General features: G+C 43.6%; 1 protein-coding gene across 1 annotated transcript in view; it reads right to left on the bottom strand.

The window, feature by feature from the left end:
* CLCN1 (chloride voltage-gated channel 1) overlaps positions 1 to 23406 on the bottom strand; it is a 56017-nt gene that overhangs the window by 23617 nt on the left and 8994 nt on the right. Inside the window, exons 2-7 of the mRNA XM_054270153.1 lie at positions 12299 to 12541; positions 5731 to 5884; positions 5083 to 5214; positions 3495 to 3623; positions 3256 to 3389; positions 2447 to 2524 (exon numbers count right to left, since the gene is read on the bottom strand). Coding sequence (XP_054126128.1) covers positions 2447 to 2524; positions 3256 to 3389; positions 3495 to 3623; positions 5083 to 5214; positions 5731 to 5884; positions 12299 to 12541 — 870 coding nt within the window. The remainder of the gene's footprint in view (positions 1 to 2446; positions 2525 to 3255; positions 3390 to 3494; positions 3624 to 5082; positions 5215 to 5730; positions 5885 to 12298; positions 12542 to 23406) is intronic.

The following is a 23406-nucleotide window of genomic DNA, read 5'->3' as shown; positions in this document are numbered from 1 at the left end:
GTGCCACCCTGAACCACCTTTGTGACAAGGGGAGAAATTCTTTTCATGTGTACATGGAATTTCCCTTGTTGTAAGTTGTGCCAGCTGTCTCTTTGTGCTTTTACTGCCCTCTGAGAAGACTTCGGCTATTTTGTCTGATATCTCCTTTATCTAGCAAAGGCAGCAGTTAGATCAGTTCCTGTTTCGCCTTCTGTTTTCTTCTCTAGGGTCTCCCAGTCTTCTAGGTATGATGCATCCTGGAGTCTCTGAGATTATGTTAATTCCAGGTACAAAGAAAGAAACAAGATTTATAGACTTCTACGGAGATGATTTTTTAGGTTTTTTTGTTTTATTTTTTTTTACCATTAAGACAGATACCATTCTCCTGTATATTTCCAATGGTTCCACCTGACTGCAGTCTGATCCTTGGTTCCGAAACTGCTTTCTCTCAAGGCTTTTGGCAGACTGACAAATTTTGCCTTGAAGCCTCAGGCTTCAGCTCAGGCTGTCTACATCTTGCTGGACTGCCCACATATGCACAGTTCTCAGCCTCTCTCTTGCTTAGCCTGATTTTCTTACAGGCATCTTTTCTCAAGTTATCCACTAAAGAACTTCTGATCTGTAGCTGACAAACTATGCTCCTTCCTTGATTTTTTTTTAAATAGCCAACCAGAGTAAAGATCAGTATTCCTGCTGATGCAAGACCATGTTGCATTTGTCAGCTAAGTCATCCATTTGAAGACTAACAAGAAAGTAGTGCATGGGAAAACTAAAGCCATCTTAAAAAAACCCAAAAACGTAGCATTTAAAAACTCCTTACACTTCTGGGCACAATAACCATGCAAAGAGGTTCAGGGCAGCACACTGAGGGGAGAGGGGGAAGTGAACTGGAAGACAAATTATTTATTCATATGTTTCCACTGCTTTAGGAAGAGGCCTCTGTACATGTGCCTCTCTTTAAGAAAATTCAGTGAATCAGAAGAGTAGTACAAATGCATGGGGGAGACATAAATTTCCAAATTTTTCCTCCAAGTTGGATCATGGAAACTTGTGAAGGGACCACTGGAGTTATCTCCCTGCTCAGAGAGTTGTTAGTTCCATTCATTCCAAGGCTAGGTCAGGTTCTTGTCCAGGTGAATCCTGCACATTTCCAAGGGTGGAATTTCCCTGGACACTCTAATCACCTATGCCAGTGCTGGACCACCTTTGGGAGAAAAGAACAAAATTTTCTTTTAACTGAGTCAAAATTTCCCTCATTGCAAGTTGTGCCTGTTGCCTCTTGCAAGGTTGGCTTTTTTTTTTTTTTTTTTTTCCTTCTGCTCTCTACTTCATCCTTATTGATTTTCTGCATTGCCCTGGGTACTTTTCAGGTGGAGCAGTGTTAATGGCTGGCAGGGACTGAACAAGCTGCATCATTAGAAATCAGCACTTAACTAGGTGTCCCTTTTCCTGTAACCTTCCCTTCCTTTCACTGCCCCTGGTTACACGTGAAAAGAAAGAACTCGTGTTGCTGCAGTGGAGAGGTATCTGTGGAGAACCTTTCATGAGAGCAGGAAGTCTCACAGCAAGAGGTCAAAGGAGCTGTACATGAAATGCCACATATAGGAAGACACTTGCCTCCAAGAGGAGCCTTGAAGCAACATCCGACTCCAACTGCGCAAGCCGGCACCAGGAGGTCGAGCTGCCTATGCACATTCTGGAACAGGGAGTGCAGCCAGAGACGGGCATGCTGGGGTTAGAGGGAGCAAAGCCACGGGGTTAGGACCCAGAACAATGAAAAGAAGCAACAGCCAGCAGCACAGTCAGCCATTGCTATTACAGATAGCAGGCTCTACACACTTTAGTGCGGTCTTTAGTACTGTCAGCTGGTCTCCAGCAGTGACATCTGCTCCTTGAGCACAGAGAGGACCTACTCAAGGAGAACAGCACCTCCAGCTGTATTACACAGTCACTTTCTGCTAAGAGCCTGCACATAAAGGAGTTACTACAACACCTACATTTATCTATATGTGCAGTTAATAGATTTTTTTATACAACCAGTCAATATGGTGATCAGCCTGCAGAGGCTGTTTGGCGATAGCAAAAGCACAGAGACGGTGTCAGTGTCTATAATTAGCAATGCTGTATAAATTTGGCTTAAAGACAAATTGATCTTTGTCTGCAGCTACTTTTTTATACAGTCGATCACAGTGCAAAGGCATCAGTCACAAGACTGAAAACTTGTCAAACACATACTCCTAACCAGTCTCTGTGTAATTTCTGGGTAACATTGGTCGTCCTGCACAGTTATTTGGCCTGTATGTCTGGCCTTGCACTACTTTTGTTCAGCCTGTGTTTTACTGCTCTAAGCAGTACAGTAAACATCAATCTTTGTGTTTCCCCTGTGTTCCATGGCCTACCCATACTACCCTGGGTGTCTCAGGAGCTCAGCCTGTGGAAGTGCTGTGTGCAGAGATATGTGCCTTACCTCATACACCCCACAGAAGATCGACATGAACTTGCTGAGTACCACAGCACAGATACTGGCAATATGTACAAAAGGACCCTGCAAGAGAAGAGGAGAGAATCAGAGAGGGTTGCCCTTTGCTAACTGACAACCATTTAGCTACTGCAGGCCTCATAGCTTCTCTGCCATCTCAGCCACTAATACAACCATCAAGGTTGGAAATGACCTCTAAGATCATTGAATTAAACCTTTAATGCAGCATCACTGTGTTCACCACTAAACCATGTTCCCAACTGCCACAGCCAGTTGAACACCTTTTGAGCTCTTTCTTCCACCACTTGCCTTTTCAATGCCTGACCACCGTCTCATTGAAGAATTTTTTCCTAATACCCAATCTTAACCTTGCCTGGTGCAACTTGAAGCCATTTCCTCTTGTCTTGTCACTGGTTACCTAGGAGAACTGACTGGTTCACACCTGGCTACAGGTCTCCCCTGAGGCTCCTTTCCTCCAGATTAAGCAACCCCATTTCTCTCAGCCACTCCTCATAAGATTTTTGTTTTAGACTCTCCAATCTTCCTCAGTTGTCCTATCTCCATTTAACTTTTTTCCCTCTCAAAGACTACCTGACTTGAGTTCTTTGATGTTTCCTATATCATGTCTTTGAAAGTGGAAGGAAAATGGCCAGTGAAAGATAGGTGTTGCTGAAAAGAGCAGAGCTTTGAGAAGAGGAATGGTGAAAGTAAGAAAACATTTCTAGATTCTTCTTTTACAGACAGCTCCCACCTTCCAGACCATGGTCACTGCTGCACACAGAATCAGCAATATTTACCTCTTTCCCCACAGGCATGCCACTTCCAAGCCCAGCTGTGAGGGCCACAACTTTGGCCACAAAAGCTTTGAGAGTGAGATACTCCTTGAGGACCACTCCCCTCATAATGGTCTTGAGCTCTGGGATCCCAGACCCTGAAATCAACAGCAGAGCCAGGGATGAACAAAATCCATGGACAAATGGAAAGAAGGAAAGACGAGACAGGCAGAAACAGATCTTGCCCTGCCTTCTGCGCTCACCAACAGCCTGTGGAGACACGAAGTGGCAGAAGCTGGCCGCAAACAGGATCAGGCCGAGCGGGACGGCCACCCAAGCAGCGTACTGCAGGGGGACATTGGGGTGCAGCGCTCCATAAATCCACTTGTAGGCTGCAACACACAAACAGAGAACCCATCAGTACCCACAGCTGCTCCAAACAGGCTGGTGGACATCAGAGAGTCACACACTTGCTAAATGCACCCATGCTAAAGCTCCATCAGAAATGGTGCCCTCATACTCCTTTTCTAAGACAAGGCTTATTTTGAGTACGAGTTCCCCAATAAAGCAGGGATGCTTCGTGCATGGATAGAAGACACTATTAATACCTGTGCACAAGTGTAACATGCAGCTGTGAGGACAAATCACTGTGCAGTGTCTTCATTTGGCAGTCTGAGGGTCTTGTGTGGGTTCTGAAGAACAATAAAGCGATCCACCCACCATTCCTTCATAAAAAAATAGTTTGAAAACTCTGATTGTGATTTCCCTTTTAGAGCAGCAGAATGGAAGCTGTGCCAGCAGCTATTGGAACAGCAGTGGTACCATTGCTCAGCCAGGTACAACAACTTGAGTTGCTGAGAATCCAAATTGAACTGCATCTCCTCTGCAACTGCATCTTCTCTGCCTGAGCTGGCTCCCCACACAGGCTCAGTAGAGGCTGAGATTTGGCAGGGGAAAAGGAAAAGAACCCCAAAGGACTCAGCTGCAGGGAGTATAAAGGACAGGAGCCCTCAGAGTAGATTATACCAGTCACTTGGTAGATGGGGAAGCTCTGGAGGGAGGAACGCCAGGCTGAAGAAATGTTGGGAGTTTTGAGGAATTGCAGCAGCCAAGAGGAAAAGGTTGGAGTATGTGTGGGCCAGTCAGGACTGGGACATGAGAGTAAGGACAAAGGAACAGTGCAGTTAATGGGATGTGGCAGTGGGTGGGGTGTGTGTATGTGCACACTGAGATGGGGGCTGAAAGATCTTGTAATTTTTGTTGCTGGTGAAGGGAGATAGACTACAGGAAAAATGCAGGGAAGGGATAGAAGACAGGGAATAGGAGATCTTTGTGAAAAGGGCAAAAGGAGAGGGCACTATATGCCCAAATGGCAAAAAACCAATCAGGGCACTGTATAAGTAAAAACTGGAAAGAACAAAATCAAGTTAAAAAGCAGAAACAGTGCCAGGAGGGCATCTAAGAGCCCCTTCCCCCAGTCACCCATGTTCTTAATATTCTTGGGAAGAAAGGGAAGCAGTAGAAGAGGAAAGGCCACAGTAACACTTCCCTGTGCTCCTGCATATTCAGGGGAGCTGAAAGAAAAGGGATTCAAAATAATTGTTTGTCTTTGACTCATCATACACATATCTCTTGTTTCTGCCCACTTACTTCCAAAATTTCCCCTGCCATCACTTTAAAGAATCTCTCCCTAGCCAACTTTTATTACGTTGCCAGAACTTCAAACTTCCCAAGCAGCGAGGGTTGAGGATGGGACAATGATGCCAAAGGAGGAGCAACACTGGTCACTGGGCTTTGTAACACATTCCTATCATTTACTGGCTGCTTTTGCAACACCTGAATGGGACCCACCCTGTACGGTCTTTGCACTGGCATAATCCACTCCCCAGCTCACCAACGCCATGACCAGACCCAACAGAACCAAGAAAATCCAGTCCTCTCCAAGCTTCTTGGTGACATATTTCTGGATGCGTTTAGCACAGTCTGTGGAGGGAAGAGTGAACCAGAAAAACGGAGTGAACATAGATGAAGCTGTGTCTGTCTCTCCTGTGCTGAGAACTGACTAAAACAAGGATTTATTTGGAGGCATCATGGGCTTCATGTTGAAGGACTGATATCCATCCCTCTCGCACAGTTCTGCAATACCTAATGTAGTTTAAAAAACATTTAAAAAAAAAGGGGGGGAGTATGTACAGGGGACACAGGGTGGAATTTAACATCTTGTACACTAGCAGCAAAAGTCTAATACAAGAACGCCCTTTTTCTCCCATTACAGAGCTCTGTTATGGAAAAAAAATATTTACTTGGGATTGCTTTTTTATATTCCAAACATCTTTTCTAGGATGAAAGCTCATGTAGAAAAGGTTTTTCAACCCAATGAGATTTGATTCCTTTTCCTTCCCTCTCTCCTTCTCCCCAGTCACAATTGCTTAAATCCCATCTCTCTTGCTGGCCTACCCAATATCTGGTAATAGGGAATGAAACATGAATTTTCCTTACCTTGACATTTGGAATAGTGCTCTTCTTTGATCTGTACTTGACTGTCACGTTTCAGGGGTCTTCCATTGTTCCTTTGGGCCTGTTTCTTCAGTAGCTTTGCTGCTTCCTTGTCTGAAATGTCATCTGTTATCCGGTCTGTGTATCGGCCATACAGCTAGAGCAGCAGAAAACAAGAAGGATCACAAGGAAAAGGCAAGGCAAATGCTCCTTCACAAATAGCATTAAGGACGGCAAGGCAGATCTGCCAACAGCCTGAGTTACAGACCCAAATGTACCAAGCAGGGAGACTGCACATAGAAACTCTCAGACAGATGCAGCCCACTTAGTTTTTCTTCTTTTTCTTTCTAGTTTCTTCTTCCCAATCTCTCCAAAACCTTTTCACCCCCTTTTTAGGAGTACAAGATATGATCACAGAATATTCATTATTTTCTAATGTCCTGGGGGAAAAAAATGGCTGAGAGATTGAACATTAAGAGACAGCACTTGAGCATTAAGAGACAGCTTTCTGGAGGTACAAGAGAAGGTCAAAGTAGTTCACATGAGGCCGCCATCCTCAGGGCTGTCTCATAGATTTCAGCAGCACTGTGAAACATCTCTGAAGGTTTTGAGAGGCATTACACTCTCAAACAGGCTGCAGGAATGTCCTGCATCTGTTCCTCCTGCTGCCAAGGAATGCTTAACAGGGCACACAGCCACTGGTGCTGCTTGTGAGGAAAAGAAGCAGCATCATCTCAAAAATATCACAGGCTGCTGCACACCTCCAACCATTATTTACCCAAATCAGCATTTTAAGCGCTCCTGTATCTCCAATTCCTCTGAAATTTCTATTTGCTTAAGCCAGTCTGTTTCTTCAGATACTAAACTTGAAGAGCAGTTGGTTATATGCAGCTCACAATCAGCTGCAGGTGCTCACCAAGGACATTTCTTACATGGGTCTACACTAAACGGGGCAGTTGTGCTGTCTCATCAACACCTTAAGGGAGCCTGAAGAACCCTGACCGTGCCCTGTGTTTGTTTACCAAATTCCCTGGAGAGCAGCTATCCCACCTCACTCTTTCAGAATATAGGTGGGGAAGGTGTGCATTTGAGAAGCAGAGAATAAGCCTCTTCTCCTTGCACGTCCTTCAGTGAACCAGGTTTGGCTTTACTTTGGACCAGGTCACCACCTGATGCACTTCCCACCTGTGACAAGGTGACCCTTTGCTCCCTCCCCAGCACAACATCTGCTTATCTGAGATTTTCTGAGTGGCAGGAGGAGAATGAGCCATGTCTTGGTCAGCAAAGTCAGACACTTAAGCTGGAGAATGACAGGACACATGACAGAGATAAAGCACTACCACACACTTAGGAGACATTTCTATTTGACAGTTCCTGCCTCCCCCTTTCAAGGTAACAAAATTGATGTTCCTGTTCCCTTGAGATAAAATAGATACAGAGACTCACAGAAAGATTTACACTACAAGGCACCTCTAGTCCAAGCCTCTGCCCACAGCCTGCAAACTCCAAAGCCAGGTAAGCCAGATTAGGCTGCTCAAGACCTTATCCAGGCAACTCCTAAACAACTACAGGAGTAGGAATTACCCAGCTTCTCTGGGCACCTGTTTCAGTGCTCTATCAACTAGTACTTGAACATAACAAATATGACTGAAGGTCCTAAGTATTTTATTTATTTGCACAAATTCCTCAAGAGGCACTTGTACCATTTGTCATAGCTCCCTTTGGAAATCCTAGTGGATTATTTTTTTCTTCACAGAACCCCTATCTATGCTTTTTTAAATCATCCTGTTCTAAAGATGGCTCATCTGCTGCCTCTTAAACAGATTGATCCTGTCTGAGCAGCTGAAAGTATTCTTCCATTCATCACTGTATTGGTTGCCACACAAATTTAATGCAATTATTAACCACATGATTACCAACACATTCTAAGTAAATGAAGCAGACTCTCTGCAGGGAATAATGGCCATGCTCTGACCCCCTTAAAACAGACAGGACAGTGAAACATCAGGCTGAAGAATTTCATCTACAGGGTAGCTGCCACATACAGAATGCAGTCCTTCCTAGCAAACTGCTCATTTTTTCTTTTACTGTGTCTTTCAGACAGAAATGCCAAATACAAGCAGATTTTAGACAAATGCATCTTCACATCACCTCAGTCAATGTTTCATTGCTGTTAAATGGTCATGAAAGATGGGTTTATGTCAAAAACAACTCAAACCCATGTCAAGTATGAGATTGAAATTAGAATCTTCCATCTGTCAGATGGAACAGCATGACAGTAAAATAGTATGAATGCTGAAAGTCCTCATTTGGTATCTGAGTTCACTGCTTCTGCCTGGCTGCAAAATGGTGCATTTGGGATATGGGAATAAAAGGAGTTAGTCCACAGACATAAAAAAGAAACTGCTGTCCTGGCAAACTAGGTAGTCTCAAATATTTAAAGAATGCTTCACACATGTGCTTTGCTTCTCCAGTATTCTGGAAGTATCTGAAAAGGTAGGAGACTGTGGAACAGAGAAAGAATCCAGAAATCAGAGGATGACCTTGCAGCAAAATTGGGTTAGGCAAGAAATATCCACCCACTAGAAGATGTAAAACTAAAAATATAACACAGTACGACTCTGACTGTTCCTTCTTCTGTTGCTCCCTCTCTAGCATGAGGAACACAGGGTTTCTGAGCACCAGAAAAAATGAAGGCAATTTTAAAAGTTCTCAATTACCACCTAAGTGTTGAACCAGAAAAGGTGCAATCATGCCTACTTGGCTAAATGCTGAGGGAGACCACCAAAATGGTGCAAAACCAGCTGAAGGTATAAATACCACTCAGGATAGATGGGAGGAACATACATTCCCCCCCCATCCCCCGCCCCCCCCAAAAAAACCCCAAAACCACAAACAAACAAAAACAAACAAACCAACCAAAACAAAACAACCCCCAAAAAACGAACCACAACCAAACCAACAAGGCAAAGTTTGTTTTCGGATATGAAGCATTTATCAATGCAACTGATCTTTTGTCTTTCTGAAAATTGGGGAAATTTCATTGTTTGAGTGACAGAGGAAAAGCTTCACAGAATCTCAGGGGAAAAAGCACATCACAACCTCAAGACTTTACTGGGAGCTATTTTCTGAGGGGTCAGCACCTGTATGAAACTGCCCTCCTCCCACAGTCCAAAGCCCAAGCTCTTTCCCATGCCATTCAGACTGAACAATGCATGGAATACTCCAGTCCTGAAATCTCTTTCCCAGCTCTGCCAATGCCTCCTGTTTATGATCTGCTGCTCCCAGCCACTGAGGCAGACTTAGCCTGTACCTCCTTTCCCTCTCACTTCTGCCTTGTAGCCATCCTGCTATTCCTAAAATTATCTTCCTTAGGTGACTTTTTTTCCTGATGCATCACCAAGGAGAAGCCACGTCTGACCTCAAAGGTGAAACCTCCCAAAATGCAGCACATACATAAATTCAAATGTCAGTAAAATATCTCAGTCCACTGCTTAGATATAGAGACAATGAGGCACGTGTAAGGGACAGGGGACGGCAACAAAATAATAGTTGTTCCTGAAGAAAAGGTGCGAAAAGGAAAATCTAACAGCAGTGCTGTAACCTAAAGGGAGAGAGGGTTTGGAGGGAAACATCAGAGCCAGATTTCTCAGAGGGGCACAGAGATGGACAAAAGGGAAAAAGCACAGCTTGCAAGAAAGGAAAGCCCATGCAAAGGAACACATGTTCCCATCCAGCCCCACTTGAAGGTAGTTCAGCACAGGAGCAGGTGCTCGGTGGGGCTGGGGAATCTTCAGTGTTGCAGATGTTCAGAACATGCCTGGAAAAGGCTCTGGACAATGTGACCTACCCTTGGAGTCAGCTCTGCTGTGAGTAGGGATTTGGGCAGGAGAGCTCCAGAGGCCCTCCCACCTACCTCTCTCTGTGAGCCTGTTACTCTGTATTACTGCATTGCCTGATTTCTTACTGCACATCCCTCCCACTACCCCCATCTGTGTATTGCTGAGCGAGCTCCCTGCCAGGAACACCCTTTCTATAGTCACAAATAGCACAGCTTTTAAATACTTCACCAGCTGTAACTGCTTTCTCATGCAGAAATAAAATAATACGAAATCCTACAGTGTAGGATAATGTATATTTTTAACAAGGTAAATTACATCATCTGTTATGTATCTACTATCTGTTATATTAATTGCCAAAAATTTCTTCTTCTTCTTCTTCTTCTCCTCCTCCTCCTTCTCCTTCTTATTATTATAACTATTATTATTATTACAAGTATTATTATTATAATTATTATTATTATCATCCTACTACTATTATGTTATTATCTATTAACCACTTTATGGTTTTTTACTATCAATTATCTGAAGGGCCAAGGCCAAGGACCAAGATTTCACTATTTTGGGGCCTGTGTAAACCAAACCAAATCACATGTACAACAGAAGGCAACAGCTAGCAAAAAAAGGGGTCAAGAGAATCAAAATCTCTGTCAAGTGTTTTTTCAGATGACAGTGGGGAAAGAAATCTCAATGCTGACTCTGTGTGGAAATGTATGAAAACATGTGCAAGGGGTTGTTTTTCATGCTAATTACATGATAATAAGTGTGCATGTTTGTACAAAGTACTTGTGCATATTTATAATTTGTTTGCATGTGCATGAATGACCAGCAAAATATATACATCCACAGCCAACCTGGCTTAGCCAGAATATGCTTGCATGCAAAGTTCCATGATAAATGTACATGCACACATGTACATGACTGATTATGTAAAATATTTCTAGGACACATCTTTCAGGAAACTATAAATACAGCTGTCTGGTTTTTAGATTACAAATTGCCTTCACGAATGCTTGCTTGCTTGGGGACGTTTCTGCCTGAAGTTATGCATGGGAATGGGTTTGATGGCCTTCTTGTTTGTATGTGAGATCATCTAGCTCTGTGCACTGACCATCAGGCCTCTGGAACTGAGCGCAGAGACACTCTGGTGTCAGGGAGCAAGAGCACAGAGCTGCTGGTGGTGTTGGTGTTGCCTCACTGTGTCATCTGTGCCTACTGGACAGTGGTTTTAGGTGTGTGGGACTGGCATATCTGCTGGATCTGTGTGAGCTGGGATGTTTCTGTGCATGGATGTGCTTTACTGGAGAAAGGGTTTGCATCTGGCAGCTCCCCACATCCCAGCTCACTCCTGGTTCATGGCACACACACAAAGGTGAATTTCCTTCACCCACCTCAGCTCTCCAGCCCCATTTGCACCCCATGGGGCAGGCATGACCCCAGTGGACCTCAGCCTGAGGTGGGCACACACACCTCTCCACCCCATCCCACCCCCCTGCTCACCCTCTTAGTGTGGCTGCTGCAGCCAAAGCTCTGTCTTGTGTTGGTGTAAATAAAGCCTAAACTGCTCCAGCCAGACCTCTGTCCATATGGGCGGCTGATTCAAATAAGCCAGTGGGGTGATTTGGGAAGACTTTAGTGGAGGAGATATGCAAGCTCTCAGATGCTGTAGGCAATTTCAGAAGAGAAATTCCTGAATATGGCCATAGAACTGATTCTCTGATCTTTAGCAATATGTAACACATAACTATCTTCATTGGGATGCTTATCTACTAGAAGAGATTTTCTTGGCGGCAAATGTGCCTGTTCTCCTATCATTAAATCACCCAAGTCTTTAAGAGACAATTAATGCAATCTCCTTCATTCCCCAATCATTTGCCATCCATGTAAGAGGATTTGTATTCATTTAAGGAGAAACATCCACTTTATGAATTTCATGTTCACATGCTCTCTTCCTCATAATTTGACTGGAACCTTCATTGCACCAAAGCTGTCTTAGATCAGCTTAATCAGAACAGAGTGGTAGGAAATAAGACACCAAGACTCCTCTGTAAACCCTCCGCTTTGCAGGAGGCTGTCCCAAAAGAAGAGGTAAGGGCATACAGAGCATAATGAACAAAAAGCCATAACTAGAGTACATCTATGTCCCAGACATTTTTCTGAGCCAGTGCTTGTACAAACCAGAGCAAGAGTCAGGTCAGGTTTCAGGGTTAGAAAATCCCTCATTTACAGTTGAACTAAGAGTTATCAAAATATACCAATATACATGTAAGGATCTACGACCATGAAGGGCTTTATGGTCAGAGAAAAGTCACAAGAGAGCTTTACCTCATCTACACAGTTGTACAGATATCCATACACATACATACACTGCTGTCTTTGGTTTTACTCACTCCTGTGCTTTACTCAACATCACTACACAGCTGAAGGCAGCTGCAGCTTCTCTTTGCTGTTACAAACACATTAATGCTCTCGTTAATTTTCCCCATCCCAGCTTGCCCATTCCAAGTCTCGTTGCATCCGTGGCAGGTGACAATGACCTCTACTTGAATTACTGGTGGGATCCTTGGTGCAAGTACGGCCATGAACGTCAAAGCCCGACCTGGAGTCAGCAAGCGAAGGGGAGAGCTGGTGACACTGGGGATGGACAGGGATGTGTGTTCTGAGAGCCCCAGAGCCTGTGTGACCCCAGGGAGACCTGTGCTGCCACAAACCATCCCGTTGTCCAGCCCTACCTGTGGGTAGCTGAGGGAGTTCTCCGGGGAGCGCAGGTCGTCCCGTGTGGGCCCGGCCTCATGTCCTGCCTCCAGGGGAATCCCGTACCGGGTGCATTTCTCAAAGCAGACATAGTTGTACTGTGGTGTGCCCCCCCACAAAGCTGGCTTCCAGCTGGGGTCCTCTGTCTTGCTCTCTGAGCTCTCCATTCCTCCACTCCTCCTCACGCTCTTCTGGGACTGAGTTGCTGCTCTGGGCCTTACCTAGAAGCACTTCGTGTTCTGGCAGAGAGCATGGCCTCCACATTCTCTGCTGATCCTTCCTTTCTCTCTCTCCTCAGACCACTCCACCTTGTCCTGTTCCTGCACTCTCTTTCTCTCTGCCCCTCCTCCTTCTCCTCCTTGTGCCTCTCTCACTTTCTTCCCTTCCTGCCCAAAGGATTCAACTATATTTATAGCAACCTTCCTCAGCCACATGATTCCCCAGTGCCGTGTCTGATCTCAGCAAAAGGCAATAACTCTGCTGGGATTGAATATCAGGTGTGAGCAAGAGGGGAACTCCTGAAGGAGAGGGAGGGGGCAAGGGGCAGGAGGTGGCGTGACAGAGCTATGAGCACGCAGACAGAAAGCAGAGAGGAGGAAGCAGAAATTATTATCCAGGATATCTCTTCTTTCACAGCTCCCCATCCCACGCACTCTGTTCGCAATGAGAACAAATGTCAGTGGGCTTCCTCATTTTCTCCCCAGACACCAGGTGCCCTAAAGACTGAGCAACAACCATAAAGAAGCCAGCAGCCATGGTGAGATGGGTGTTTGCTCAGTGTACCAGGACAATTTTTCTGAGTGCACAGTTCACAGCAGCGAGCCCTAATGGAAAAGTCAGACATCCCTGTAAACTGCTGAACATTACAGTCTAATCTCAGCCTTCACAGGTGTTCTTATGGGGAATACTTCACACTTCAAAGTACATCACCAAACTGCTCTGTGGGTACTCAATTATAAGTATATGCAGAAATTTAATTCTTCTTGACGCTCACTTTTCCAAAGAGTAGAGCATTCAACAGCTTCTCCTCTCCACTCTGCCACTTGTTTCTCAGCCAGGAAGAGAAGCAACAAGCTCAGCCAACACCAGTGAGCTACCAGCCAGCAACAGGAATGAGAAGCATGTTAAAGCAACTTGGCCTAGAGACACCTCCCAGTACTGTCAGAGTGCTGCCTGGAACCATATTTCTTGTGGAGGCTATTAATTAGGGAGGAGCAGAGAGTTCAAGGTCCCAGAAACTGTATACAAGAAAAAAGACCTCATATGCCAAGCTACTCATACTGAGTAAGAGATTTGCAGGCAGGATGGGGTAGAGAGAAGGGCAAAACACCCCTTTTTGGGCCCAGAACAGTGCTCTCATTATTTCATTTTGCAGGCTCTTGTAAAACATTTCTTCTTTTGCTTTTTTTTTAGTCTGAATGGTCCTAGAGAGTAAGGTAGAAAGAAAGTCTCCATGAGGAAGACACACTTCATTTCTTGCACAAACCACCTTCTCCATACTCCTGCTAAGATATAGATATCCATTAGCAGTAATATCCACATGGATAAGGTTAGTGTGTGCAACCTACAACTGGTATCAGGCCAGGCAAGCACTGAATGTACTGAATATTTACAAAAGCAATATTAGTGCTGCCTCAAAATTTACAGGCTCTCCTGTTTCATTCTCACCAGCACTCACTTTACTGTCAACAAGCACTGTCTTCTGGAGGAAGACTGTGTCCCATAGGCAGGACAAAACTTGAAATGAATCACTTTAAAGAAGAGTTTCTAAGTGACTGTGTCTAGGAAATCAGAGAAAAACATTTGGTTGCCCTTACAATTTACCATCAAAAAGGTATTAATTGCTCCAAACCTATTGAGATGCTTTTTGAAGGCCATTGTCATTATGGCTTATATTAAAAAATTATGCATAGCACAATCTATGTAGTGTATAAAATATAAAAAATGTCTAAAATATAAGGTACATCATGTATAGGAAGCCTAAAAACTGAACACAGTAGAGCCCAGCAAATATCAAAGCTGTAATACAGCACCGGATCTTCAGCCACTATTATATGTACTGGAGGAGAACACTCATCAGAGCCACTGCAGAAAACAAATGAGAACCTTTAGCTGAAAGTGCACTCCTCTAGCTCTTGTTTTCAAGAGGCACAAGAATGGCACATTAGAAATTGCTGCAGTATAAATATGAACCCTCTACTGCCAGCTAATCAAACTCTACTGCCTGTCTTGCATGATACTGTTGTGGAATTTCCAGGGAAACAATGATAGAGTAATAGCTCAAAATAGGATGATTCTACCCTGAAAGGCTTTTTCCAAGAACTGGAAAAAGTTTTTTTCCCTCTCAGCTTTCAAACTGGTCCCAGCCTCACTCACCTCATCAATAAAAGCACGAAGGACCTCAAGGCCAACCGAGTGACTCCAGATGCTACTTGAAGAAGAAACCTTTACTGTCGTCACTAGGAAGACATCCTACAAACCTCCTGAGCCCCTACTTGTGCTTCCCACAATGTAACACACCTCAGCCAGTGCATGGCAGTGCTGCAACTACACAGCTGATCCTGAGCAATCACTGCGTGCATGGTGGCACCTATGCACTAGGGAAGACCTGGCTCATCTGCAGCTAAGAGCCTCATATTCAACTAATTCCCACTTCTTATCAAACAGAGTCACAGCCTCTAGTCTCTGTACCCAGATATTGTCTAACAAGGAAACAATGAGAACTGAAATTCGTCATTTCAGTGCTTTACAAAATATATGCAATCTTTGGAGACACTGGATTTATGTCACAATATTTCCTGTGTTCTGAACACTAATCTTACCATGCTACTGAGCTTTTAAATCAACCTCTTTCCCCTTGGAGGTGAAAGTGCTTTGTCAGCTCTCTGGAAATTAGTAACAATCCTTGCTATTTCACAAGGTACCAATAATCTCTGTCACAGCCTCCAGCCTCACTGACACTACTTTAGTTAAATTCAAAGCAGCTATTCTCAACTTGTATTTGCTCTGAGATTTCAATTTGCTTCTATTTCACTCTCAGAAGAACTTGTAGACCCAACAATTTGTCCACTTTTTCCAGCTGGCACAGCTGACCTAAAGAAAAGTAAAATTCTGGCTTTACTCATCATCTTTTCCATGTTTTCAGATCTGCAGATAAAAACACAAACAAAGAATATAGAGAATACCTTGAAAAAAATCTGCCTTTCTGCACGGCTGCTGCCCAGCAACTGCTGTCAAATCTCCCCTATCACTCTTCCTGCAATCTCCTGCCACAGCTCTTTGTTATATATTTTCTTTACTGTCTCTCTGTTTTGCTTTCTATTCCCCAGACCTTGCTCTGCACTTCCACCAGGACTCACCAATGGAGCATTTCTGTTGCTTCAGAGGTTACCAGCACACTCAGGAGATTAGCACAGAGCTGGAGGAAGACGTAAAAATAAGACACCTTAACCATCTTGCACTAGCCACAAACACAGATGACTTGCACACATGGCTTGACTACTCAGGTGCGTCTAAGCCTCTGGAAAAGGCTCACAAAAGTTTCTAGACCTCCCCATGGCATGCAAGAGGAAAGTTACACAACCTGCTCATACACCATTTTTTTTTGTCCATTGCATTTTACAGGCCCTAGTGGGACTCCAAAATGTGTTTCAAGAAAACATGTTTGTGATAGATGAAAATACAGCTACAGTCCAAATTAGGGTATTAAATGACAATAAAGAAAAGAATAGAAGCTGGAAGAACTGTCAGCTGAGATGGATCTCTTTTCCAGTCAGGCTTCTATTTTTCTCACTCCTCAGTTTTCCCTCAGGTCTGCCTTTCTCTGCATTAATTTATTTCTCCTTAATGCTTTTCAGGATGCAGAAATACAGTTCCTAGCCTTCTCATCCTAATGCTTTGATGTCATTAGGAAGCTCTGAAAGGCTGGTGAAAGCTCTGAGAGGCTGGCAGGGAGGGAGGTAAGGATGTCTGAAGACTCACACTTCTCCCATGGTCTGGTCCCAGGAGATTTATAACCTGAAATAATCCAAGTGCTATTTATCAGCAGTGACTATCTTAATGTTCCCTATGCCCTGCCCACACAATTATCAATCATACCAACTTCTGAGGCTTGTGTTTATGCTAGAGCTTTTTTTGGTTTGTTCTGAAAGATCTAGACCACTTCATGACCTCCCTGTACACAAGCCTTGCAGCCCACCAGCAGACTGAAGCCTCCTCTGGTGTGAAACACCACATCTATTTTTTCAACCCTGCGTACACAGACATTATAGCAGATGGTGATGCAGAGCCCTCTGCCACCCCAGACTGATAGGAATGGAATTTGCTGAGGCAGAGTTATTGTTACAGAGAACCCTGCATGCAGATTAGAAACAGGCATCTAACAACAAAGAAAAAAAATAATATTCTGTGCTTGAGAAAGCCCAGCCCAAGAGGTCCACAAGTCTGCAAAGATAATAGAAAAGATAGTCTATGGGACAAAAGAAGCTATAAAGATGAAGAAGGGATTTTTAAAGGAGGAAGAGAAGAAAGGTGACAAAAGGATGACTACTTAACACTAACAGAGTCTCTAAGAGAGAAACACAAAGGCAATAAGAGACAAAGCACCAGAGGGCATCAGGGGATGAGAACCTGGACAGGAAGATACAGCAAGAATATTTTGCTTCAAGCAATACCTTTAGATGGAGCAAAAAAGAGTGAAAAAAACAGGAAAAAGACTTCAGTAGATGTTAGAAAAGGCAATGACTTCTAGATGAGAACAAAGCTCTTGACTAGGACATTTTATTAGACAAGATAACCATGGAGGCTTCAAAGAGCTACAGGAGGCAATTAGAGCTTTGGGAGAGAATGAATGCTGTGAAAAGGGCTGGGATGAGGGAGGGAGATTGGAAGAAAAGGCAGCTTTTATACTAAAAGAAAAAAATAGATCATGGACCGAGGCTTGAACAGCAGCAAAAGATAGAAATTTAGGCTGTGCAGGGGCACATAGTAAGCCAGGCTGGATATGGAGAGACAATGGCAGAGAACTCTCAGAGGACACTTGAAAGAAGGGTTGAGTTCACAGCAAAAACTCAAAAGAAAAAGACCAGAAAGTTTAAGGGCTTTCATTATGGAGAAATAACAAGATAATATGATGATATTCAAGTGGACATGTACTGACTAATACTAGACTGAGTAGAGCAGAATTGACAGAAACAGGGCAGATTTTGAAAATCATCAGCTTTTGATAACTCAAGAAGAAAGAGGCAGAATGGGGAAAAAAATCTCACAACTGGCATCAGATAAATACTTACAGGAACACAAAGACATGAAGGAGCCATTGAAGCAGATGTTATAATAGAGGAATTTGGAAGGAAATTTGAACAGATCAGGATAGGGCAGGATGGCAGTGCAATATGACATGATATGACAATATGATATGCCGTGACTTGGCAAAAACCAAATGAGCTTTAAAGGGGCAGGGTTATGTCCCAGTTCCAGAACCAACCTGACTGTGACAGTCAGCACAGAGCACCATGTCCATGTTGATGACACCATCTAAGGTAAATTACTTGTTAACTTGAGGTTGTATTGTCCTACATCACAATGTGGTCACAGGTTGGAACTGAGAGCAAAAATAACCAGCAGAGAGACTTAAACCCAGCAATAAGAACAAGACAGAAACTCAGATGAAAGAGAAGACAGCAAAATTTGGTTTTATAAATGGATCCAAACTCATTCAGAACTTTAAAGTGAATCTGACTGTCCTGGTGAGCTCTCAGGTAAACACCATCAGGCTTCAAAACTCAATACAGAACAGCCTTTAGTAGAATAAAAATAAGATTATTTGATTATTTTAAATAGAGGAAACTTCAAGCATGGAAGTTAGAAAGCACAGAAATAAATATATAGTCTACACACAACTCTCCCTAACCCACTATGACCTTGGTTGCAATTAAGTTGACGACCTTCTGAGCTGCTAAAATTTTGTGCTTACACTCTATTGCCTAGGAGATTGTTTCCATATCTCCACAGCTTGGATGCCTCCTCCCTTACAGCTGCCCCCTTCTAAAATTGCAGCCCTCAATTCCCTTGGTGATTCTCTACCCTACAGCACCCTGTAGCTTCTATTAAATAATTTCTTCTTTTCATCTGCCAAAAGGCTTTCCAAACGAAGAGGTGTATTACTGGTGGGGTAGAAAAGTGAATATCTTGTCTTAGGATGAACCAAGAACAAATCAAATAGGCACATTGTGCATGCAAGTACCAAAAGAAGAAAAAAAGCAATTACAAAAAAAGTAATATTAGACTGCTGAGAAGGGGAAATCTTTTTCTGATTGGATTGTGGATCCAAAAGCAGCTAAAGTCTGTGAGAACTAGCAAACACTCAATTAACTGATTGAAGTAGATTCAGTGGATTTCTTATTTTCTAGGAGAATAATTTTGCATCACAAACATTCTCTGATGTAGTCAGCTTGAAGATATTCTTAGCAGAAAGGACCAAGGAACATCTAGGAAACGCAGACTTTTCTCTTATGATCAAAACTTATTAAGGATACCTCTAAGCTAGTAAATTTGTTATTATTCCAGCTCAGAGAATTTGTAGCTTGTGCCTTTCTTCCCCTTCTCCCTGTGGATTGCTTGTTGCACAGGTGAAATGAATAATTGCCCATTAGATCTGTCAGTCATGCCGTGACTCACAGCCTGACCAACACCACGAGGGTGGAAAGAAAGTGCACTGATGAGCTGTGCTGAGCTGGCCAGCCACAGGCTCCTGGGTTTGAACTGGATTTGGCTAATTTCAACAGGAGAATGATGATTCTTACGTAAAATATGGCCAACTATGAAGATGTGTGGCCATAGTTGAAAGGTTTAGGAGGAGGAACTGGCTTGTGAAGGGAAGATTTTTGGGAAAGTTTCAAGGACATGTTTGTGGTGTGCATGAGCTGAGGTTGGTCAAGAAGAAGGAATCATGAATATGGACAGAGTACCTGCAGGAGGCCATGGCTAGGATTAGAGATATGCAAGAAAAATAATTTCTTTTTCCTGATATATGTTCCACTTTCAAATGCCTGAAAAGCAACTTCACTGAAGCCCTATGATCAATGGATCTCTATGAGACTGATCAGATTGCCTAGTTTAGGGCACTTGAGGAGCAGACTTGTTGAAAAGGACAGTCCTAATTATTTTATGTACTGGAACTAGTGATCAAGAAGCTTGATGCAAGGAAAAAATTAATTTTCAGCCAGCTCAGCTCTTCATTCCTGCTGATGCATGCCCACGTGAATGTCAGTAAAGAAGGGATGAGGAATACACCTAGAAATGAGAAAAGGGACTGTCTTTTCTGATTGCAACAGAGCCCTCATCCACCATAAAAATTTTCTCAGTAGCACTTGGCTCTTGCTTACATGGTTAGAGCAAATGCTATGAAGTGCTTGCATGAGCCATGGTTGCTAAGTACAAGTTGTTGGCAGCTCTGGCTTGTCCTGTCCCATCTTAGACAACTGAGATACAGGATGTCAACAGAAGGGCTGTAGCACAGATGTGTTATCACTAGCATTAAAGATTTTTTAATATACTTATTTACTAGGACAGTTGTAAATCCTGAAAAGTTTTGACTAACCTTCCCCTTCTCCTTCCCCCATCTAAATGCAGATACCCATACAAAAACACCTAACCCTCCAGCACAGCAGGGGTCTTGCCTGTTTTCCATGAAACAATCCCTGGTGGTAATATGAGATAAAGACTAAGGTAAACAGAGGAAAGATAGTATTTCTCTTGGCAGCCTGAATAATAAATCCATCCCAAATGAGGGCAAAGAAATTCCCCTGCAGCAATAACCTTTGCTGTTATCACTGGCTGCTGATACAGGGATGAGAGTGAGAGTCAGCATGACATTCACTGGACTCCCTCCCTCTTCTGTCTTCTAGCCCCTTGCTTTGACTTGCAGGAAGGTGCTGGGGGAAGGGAAGAAGAATTGCATCAAGCACGTGCATCCAGGTTCAAGTACTGGGCCACTCTTTGGCCTGAAGGCTGCAAAAAGTCTTTTCTCTGTCAAGCTTTATAAACTAGAGCTGCTGCACACCTATTAGCAAGAGCCAATTTAGATTGTCACAAGGGGAAAAATGGTGCAAGAAGTACACCAGGGTCATGAGGGGATACAATCTCCAAGCGCCAAAGAGACAGGTAGCTTAGTATATTAAGTCCAGAATATTAAGATAAATCAGCAGAAGAAATTGCAGGACATTCACCATAAGTGGCATTGTGTCCCAGGACTGGCATTTAAGGTCCATGACATCTAAAAATATTAACCCTGGAACAGGAGTCCAGTAAGGGGCTATAGGTTGACCCTGGAAACTATTGACCAAGGTCAGGAATGAATGGTGGAGAGATAATGGTCCAGTGAAGAGGAAGGTGCTGAGAATAAATGGTAGAAACTATTCTTACTTTCACTTATGTTAGTTCTACAAGCTGCTAAACTTGGACTGGACTGTTCAGGAGAAATTACAGATTTTTGGATGTTGTGTTTGTTCAAGACCATTGCTCACAGTCCTGCTCTTGCATTATTAGGTGTTCAGAAAGAGCAGCAATGCCTAAGACTACTTGTGCTATCCTGTTCAAGCACTGCCCTTGGTCTGGGGTGTATATAAAATTTTCCTTGTCTATATCAGAGCCATATTCTATTCTACATTATGTTTATAGTATATTTTGAAAGCAATGAGTCAGTAACAACAAAAAAAAAAAGTAGAGATGGACTTTGTGAAATGTTTCAAACCCCACTCACTCTTCTGGGTTTTCTTGCATCAGGAGGAGAGTTGTTGCTCTCTGGCAGGTGCACTGGCTGGGCTGGGTACATTTACTTAGGAGGAGAAGGACAGAAATGCTCCAGACCACTGGTTTTTGGGCACCATGAGGACCACAAGCTCACAAAGTCTGCAGGCTCCTCAGACCCATCCTGCTGACAGACAAGCTATGCCACATGCTGAATACTCATTGCTCTGGGAAGAAGATGCAGCCGACCCTTGCCATGGCAGCTTTCAACCTGCTCTTCATCAAAGAGGAGAGGGATGCAGAGGGTGTTGCTGTGGTGCTTCCCTGTACCACAGGGACCACAGTTCTGGCTACAGAACTTGCTGGTAGAAAGCACAGGTGGCCCCAGTGGCTTCACCACTGCCAGCCAACAGGGTCCTTACCCTCCTTCCCTCTCCCTCCAAATAAAACTGCTACAAATGCCATCATTAAATCCCATGGGATGGCAGTGAGGTCTCTGTAGGGGCAAGGTAATCTCCTTGCTCTGGGCAGGAGGGTTCTCCATTGTCTTCCTGCAGGAGATCTTCACCAGTCTAACTGTGCTTTCTGGTAGGACCATGAACAGACTATACAATTTCATACTGAGCTTTGCCACACTGATCATTACAGACCTGTCCTCCCTTGACCTATAGACTTGTGTGCTGGGGAACATGATCATTGCCCTGAATCAGCTGCTGAGCATTCAGATCTGCTTAGAAGTGCATTAACGTCTTCAATATCTGTGTTCTGATACCAGGTCTGAAATGCCATTTTTATCAAGATGCCTTCCTCTGCAGTCCACAGTCTGTCCACAGGAGGGTCTGGACCCAGCTTTGAATTTTTCCTACAGAGTTGCATTGGAAATAAGAGGCAGACATAAATGAGAAGGCAGGAGGTCAGCACTCTCTAAAGGATTCCTAGTACACCCTCCAACCCTATAATAAGCATATCACCTGCATCTTGGCAGGGGACAGCATTCATGTGAAGGATCTGAAGCAGACTAAAGAAGGACTGAGGCCTTTTTGTGTGGACTTGTTCTCTTTAGATACCAGTATGGTGTCTTTCAGTAAGCTTCATATCTTCTGAAAATGTTTCACCTTTTTGAACACTTCTCTTAATAGGTCAAAAAGCTTCTTTGTTTTAATGTGGCTCTTCATTTGATCCATTCTGGTCTATGTTTTGACCTTTGCTGTTTCTGTGGGGGTATTGAACTCCAAGCACATTGTGGTCACCATGAAGTAAGTAGTGGTTTCAGCTAAGAAGCTGAATCGTGGTATCAGGTTCAGCTGAAGTATTGTTATGGAATCAGTTGTGTCAGTCCTCCATATGCAGTAGCAAAAAATCATCAGATGGTGATTGTTCATTCTCTTTAGAGAACATCCATTTACTACAGGGCCAAACACACTGATCTGGAAAAGTGGAAAGAAGAAGAGAGAAGCCTACACACAGAAAAAAGAGTCGGGTTGGAAGCAGAAACCACTAGAGGTTCTGAGAGTGAAAACACTTTGTGGAAGGATTTGGAAAGGATATCTTGGCATATTCTGTTAATCCACTACACTATTATTACACTACTTATTTGCTACACAGCATTCAAGTGGTTTCTTCCAGTGATGGAAGAGTCAAAGAGAATAAAGATAACATATGGCAGCTCAGGGCTAGAACTAGTGGGGAGTGAGGAGTCCCAAGGGGAAGGACTACTCCTTGTAGGTATTCTGACTCTTTCTGAGCCTTGCATTGAGGGGCTACTAGTGGAGCAAGATGCTGTACCTGAGCTCTGCACAGAAAAGGCTGCCTATCACACTGTGCACCTGCCTAATCAAAAGCCAGTGATGCATCAGGCCCTGACCTTCTTAGTCTCCCTTGCTCCACATTTCCAGACAAAGTGTCAAGTCTAGTCTTTTATCTTTTGGTATGAGGCAGTTATAAGGAAAAAAAAAAGATATTTTCTAGGGTCATGGCATAAGAGTAGTTGGTACTGCTTCTGAAATATATCTAGGTTAAAGAAGAGAGAACACACAGAGATTCAAGATTTTTCAGCATTGGCCTGAACTGTTACAGCTGTCTCAAAACCGAGTGCCATGAAGAAAGGATGGTCATATTCCCTTCCTTGCACCAGCTCTGATATGTCTGTCTGAGCATTGTGAAAGGTAAACTGATGGAAAACACTCATGTCTTCATGCAGTTAAGTGCTCAGAGTCGTGGTCTGAGTGAGTTCACTGCAGGTCAGGGAAGCAGCATTTAAGAACAAAGTAGTTTGCATGGCCGTCAATAGATCATGTCAGCCAAAATGTACATGCTCACATGCAGCACTAAAACACAT

This window comes from Melozone crissalis, unplaced genomic scaffold, assembly GCF_028551555.1.
Source record: "Melozone crissalis strain CALT ecotype California unplaced genomic scaffold, PUWL_Pcris_2 ptg000008l_1, whole genome shotgun sequence".
NCBI classification, from domain to species: domain Eukaryota; kingdom Metazoa; phylum Chordata; class Aves; order Passeriformes; family Passerellidae; genus Melozone; species Melozone crissalis.
Note: the sequence above shows the minus strand (reverse complement) of the source record. Positions and strands in the feature narration are given on the sequence as shown.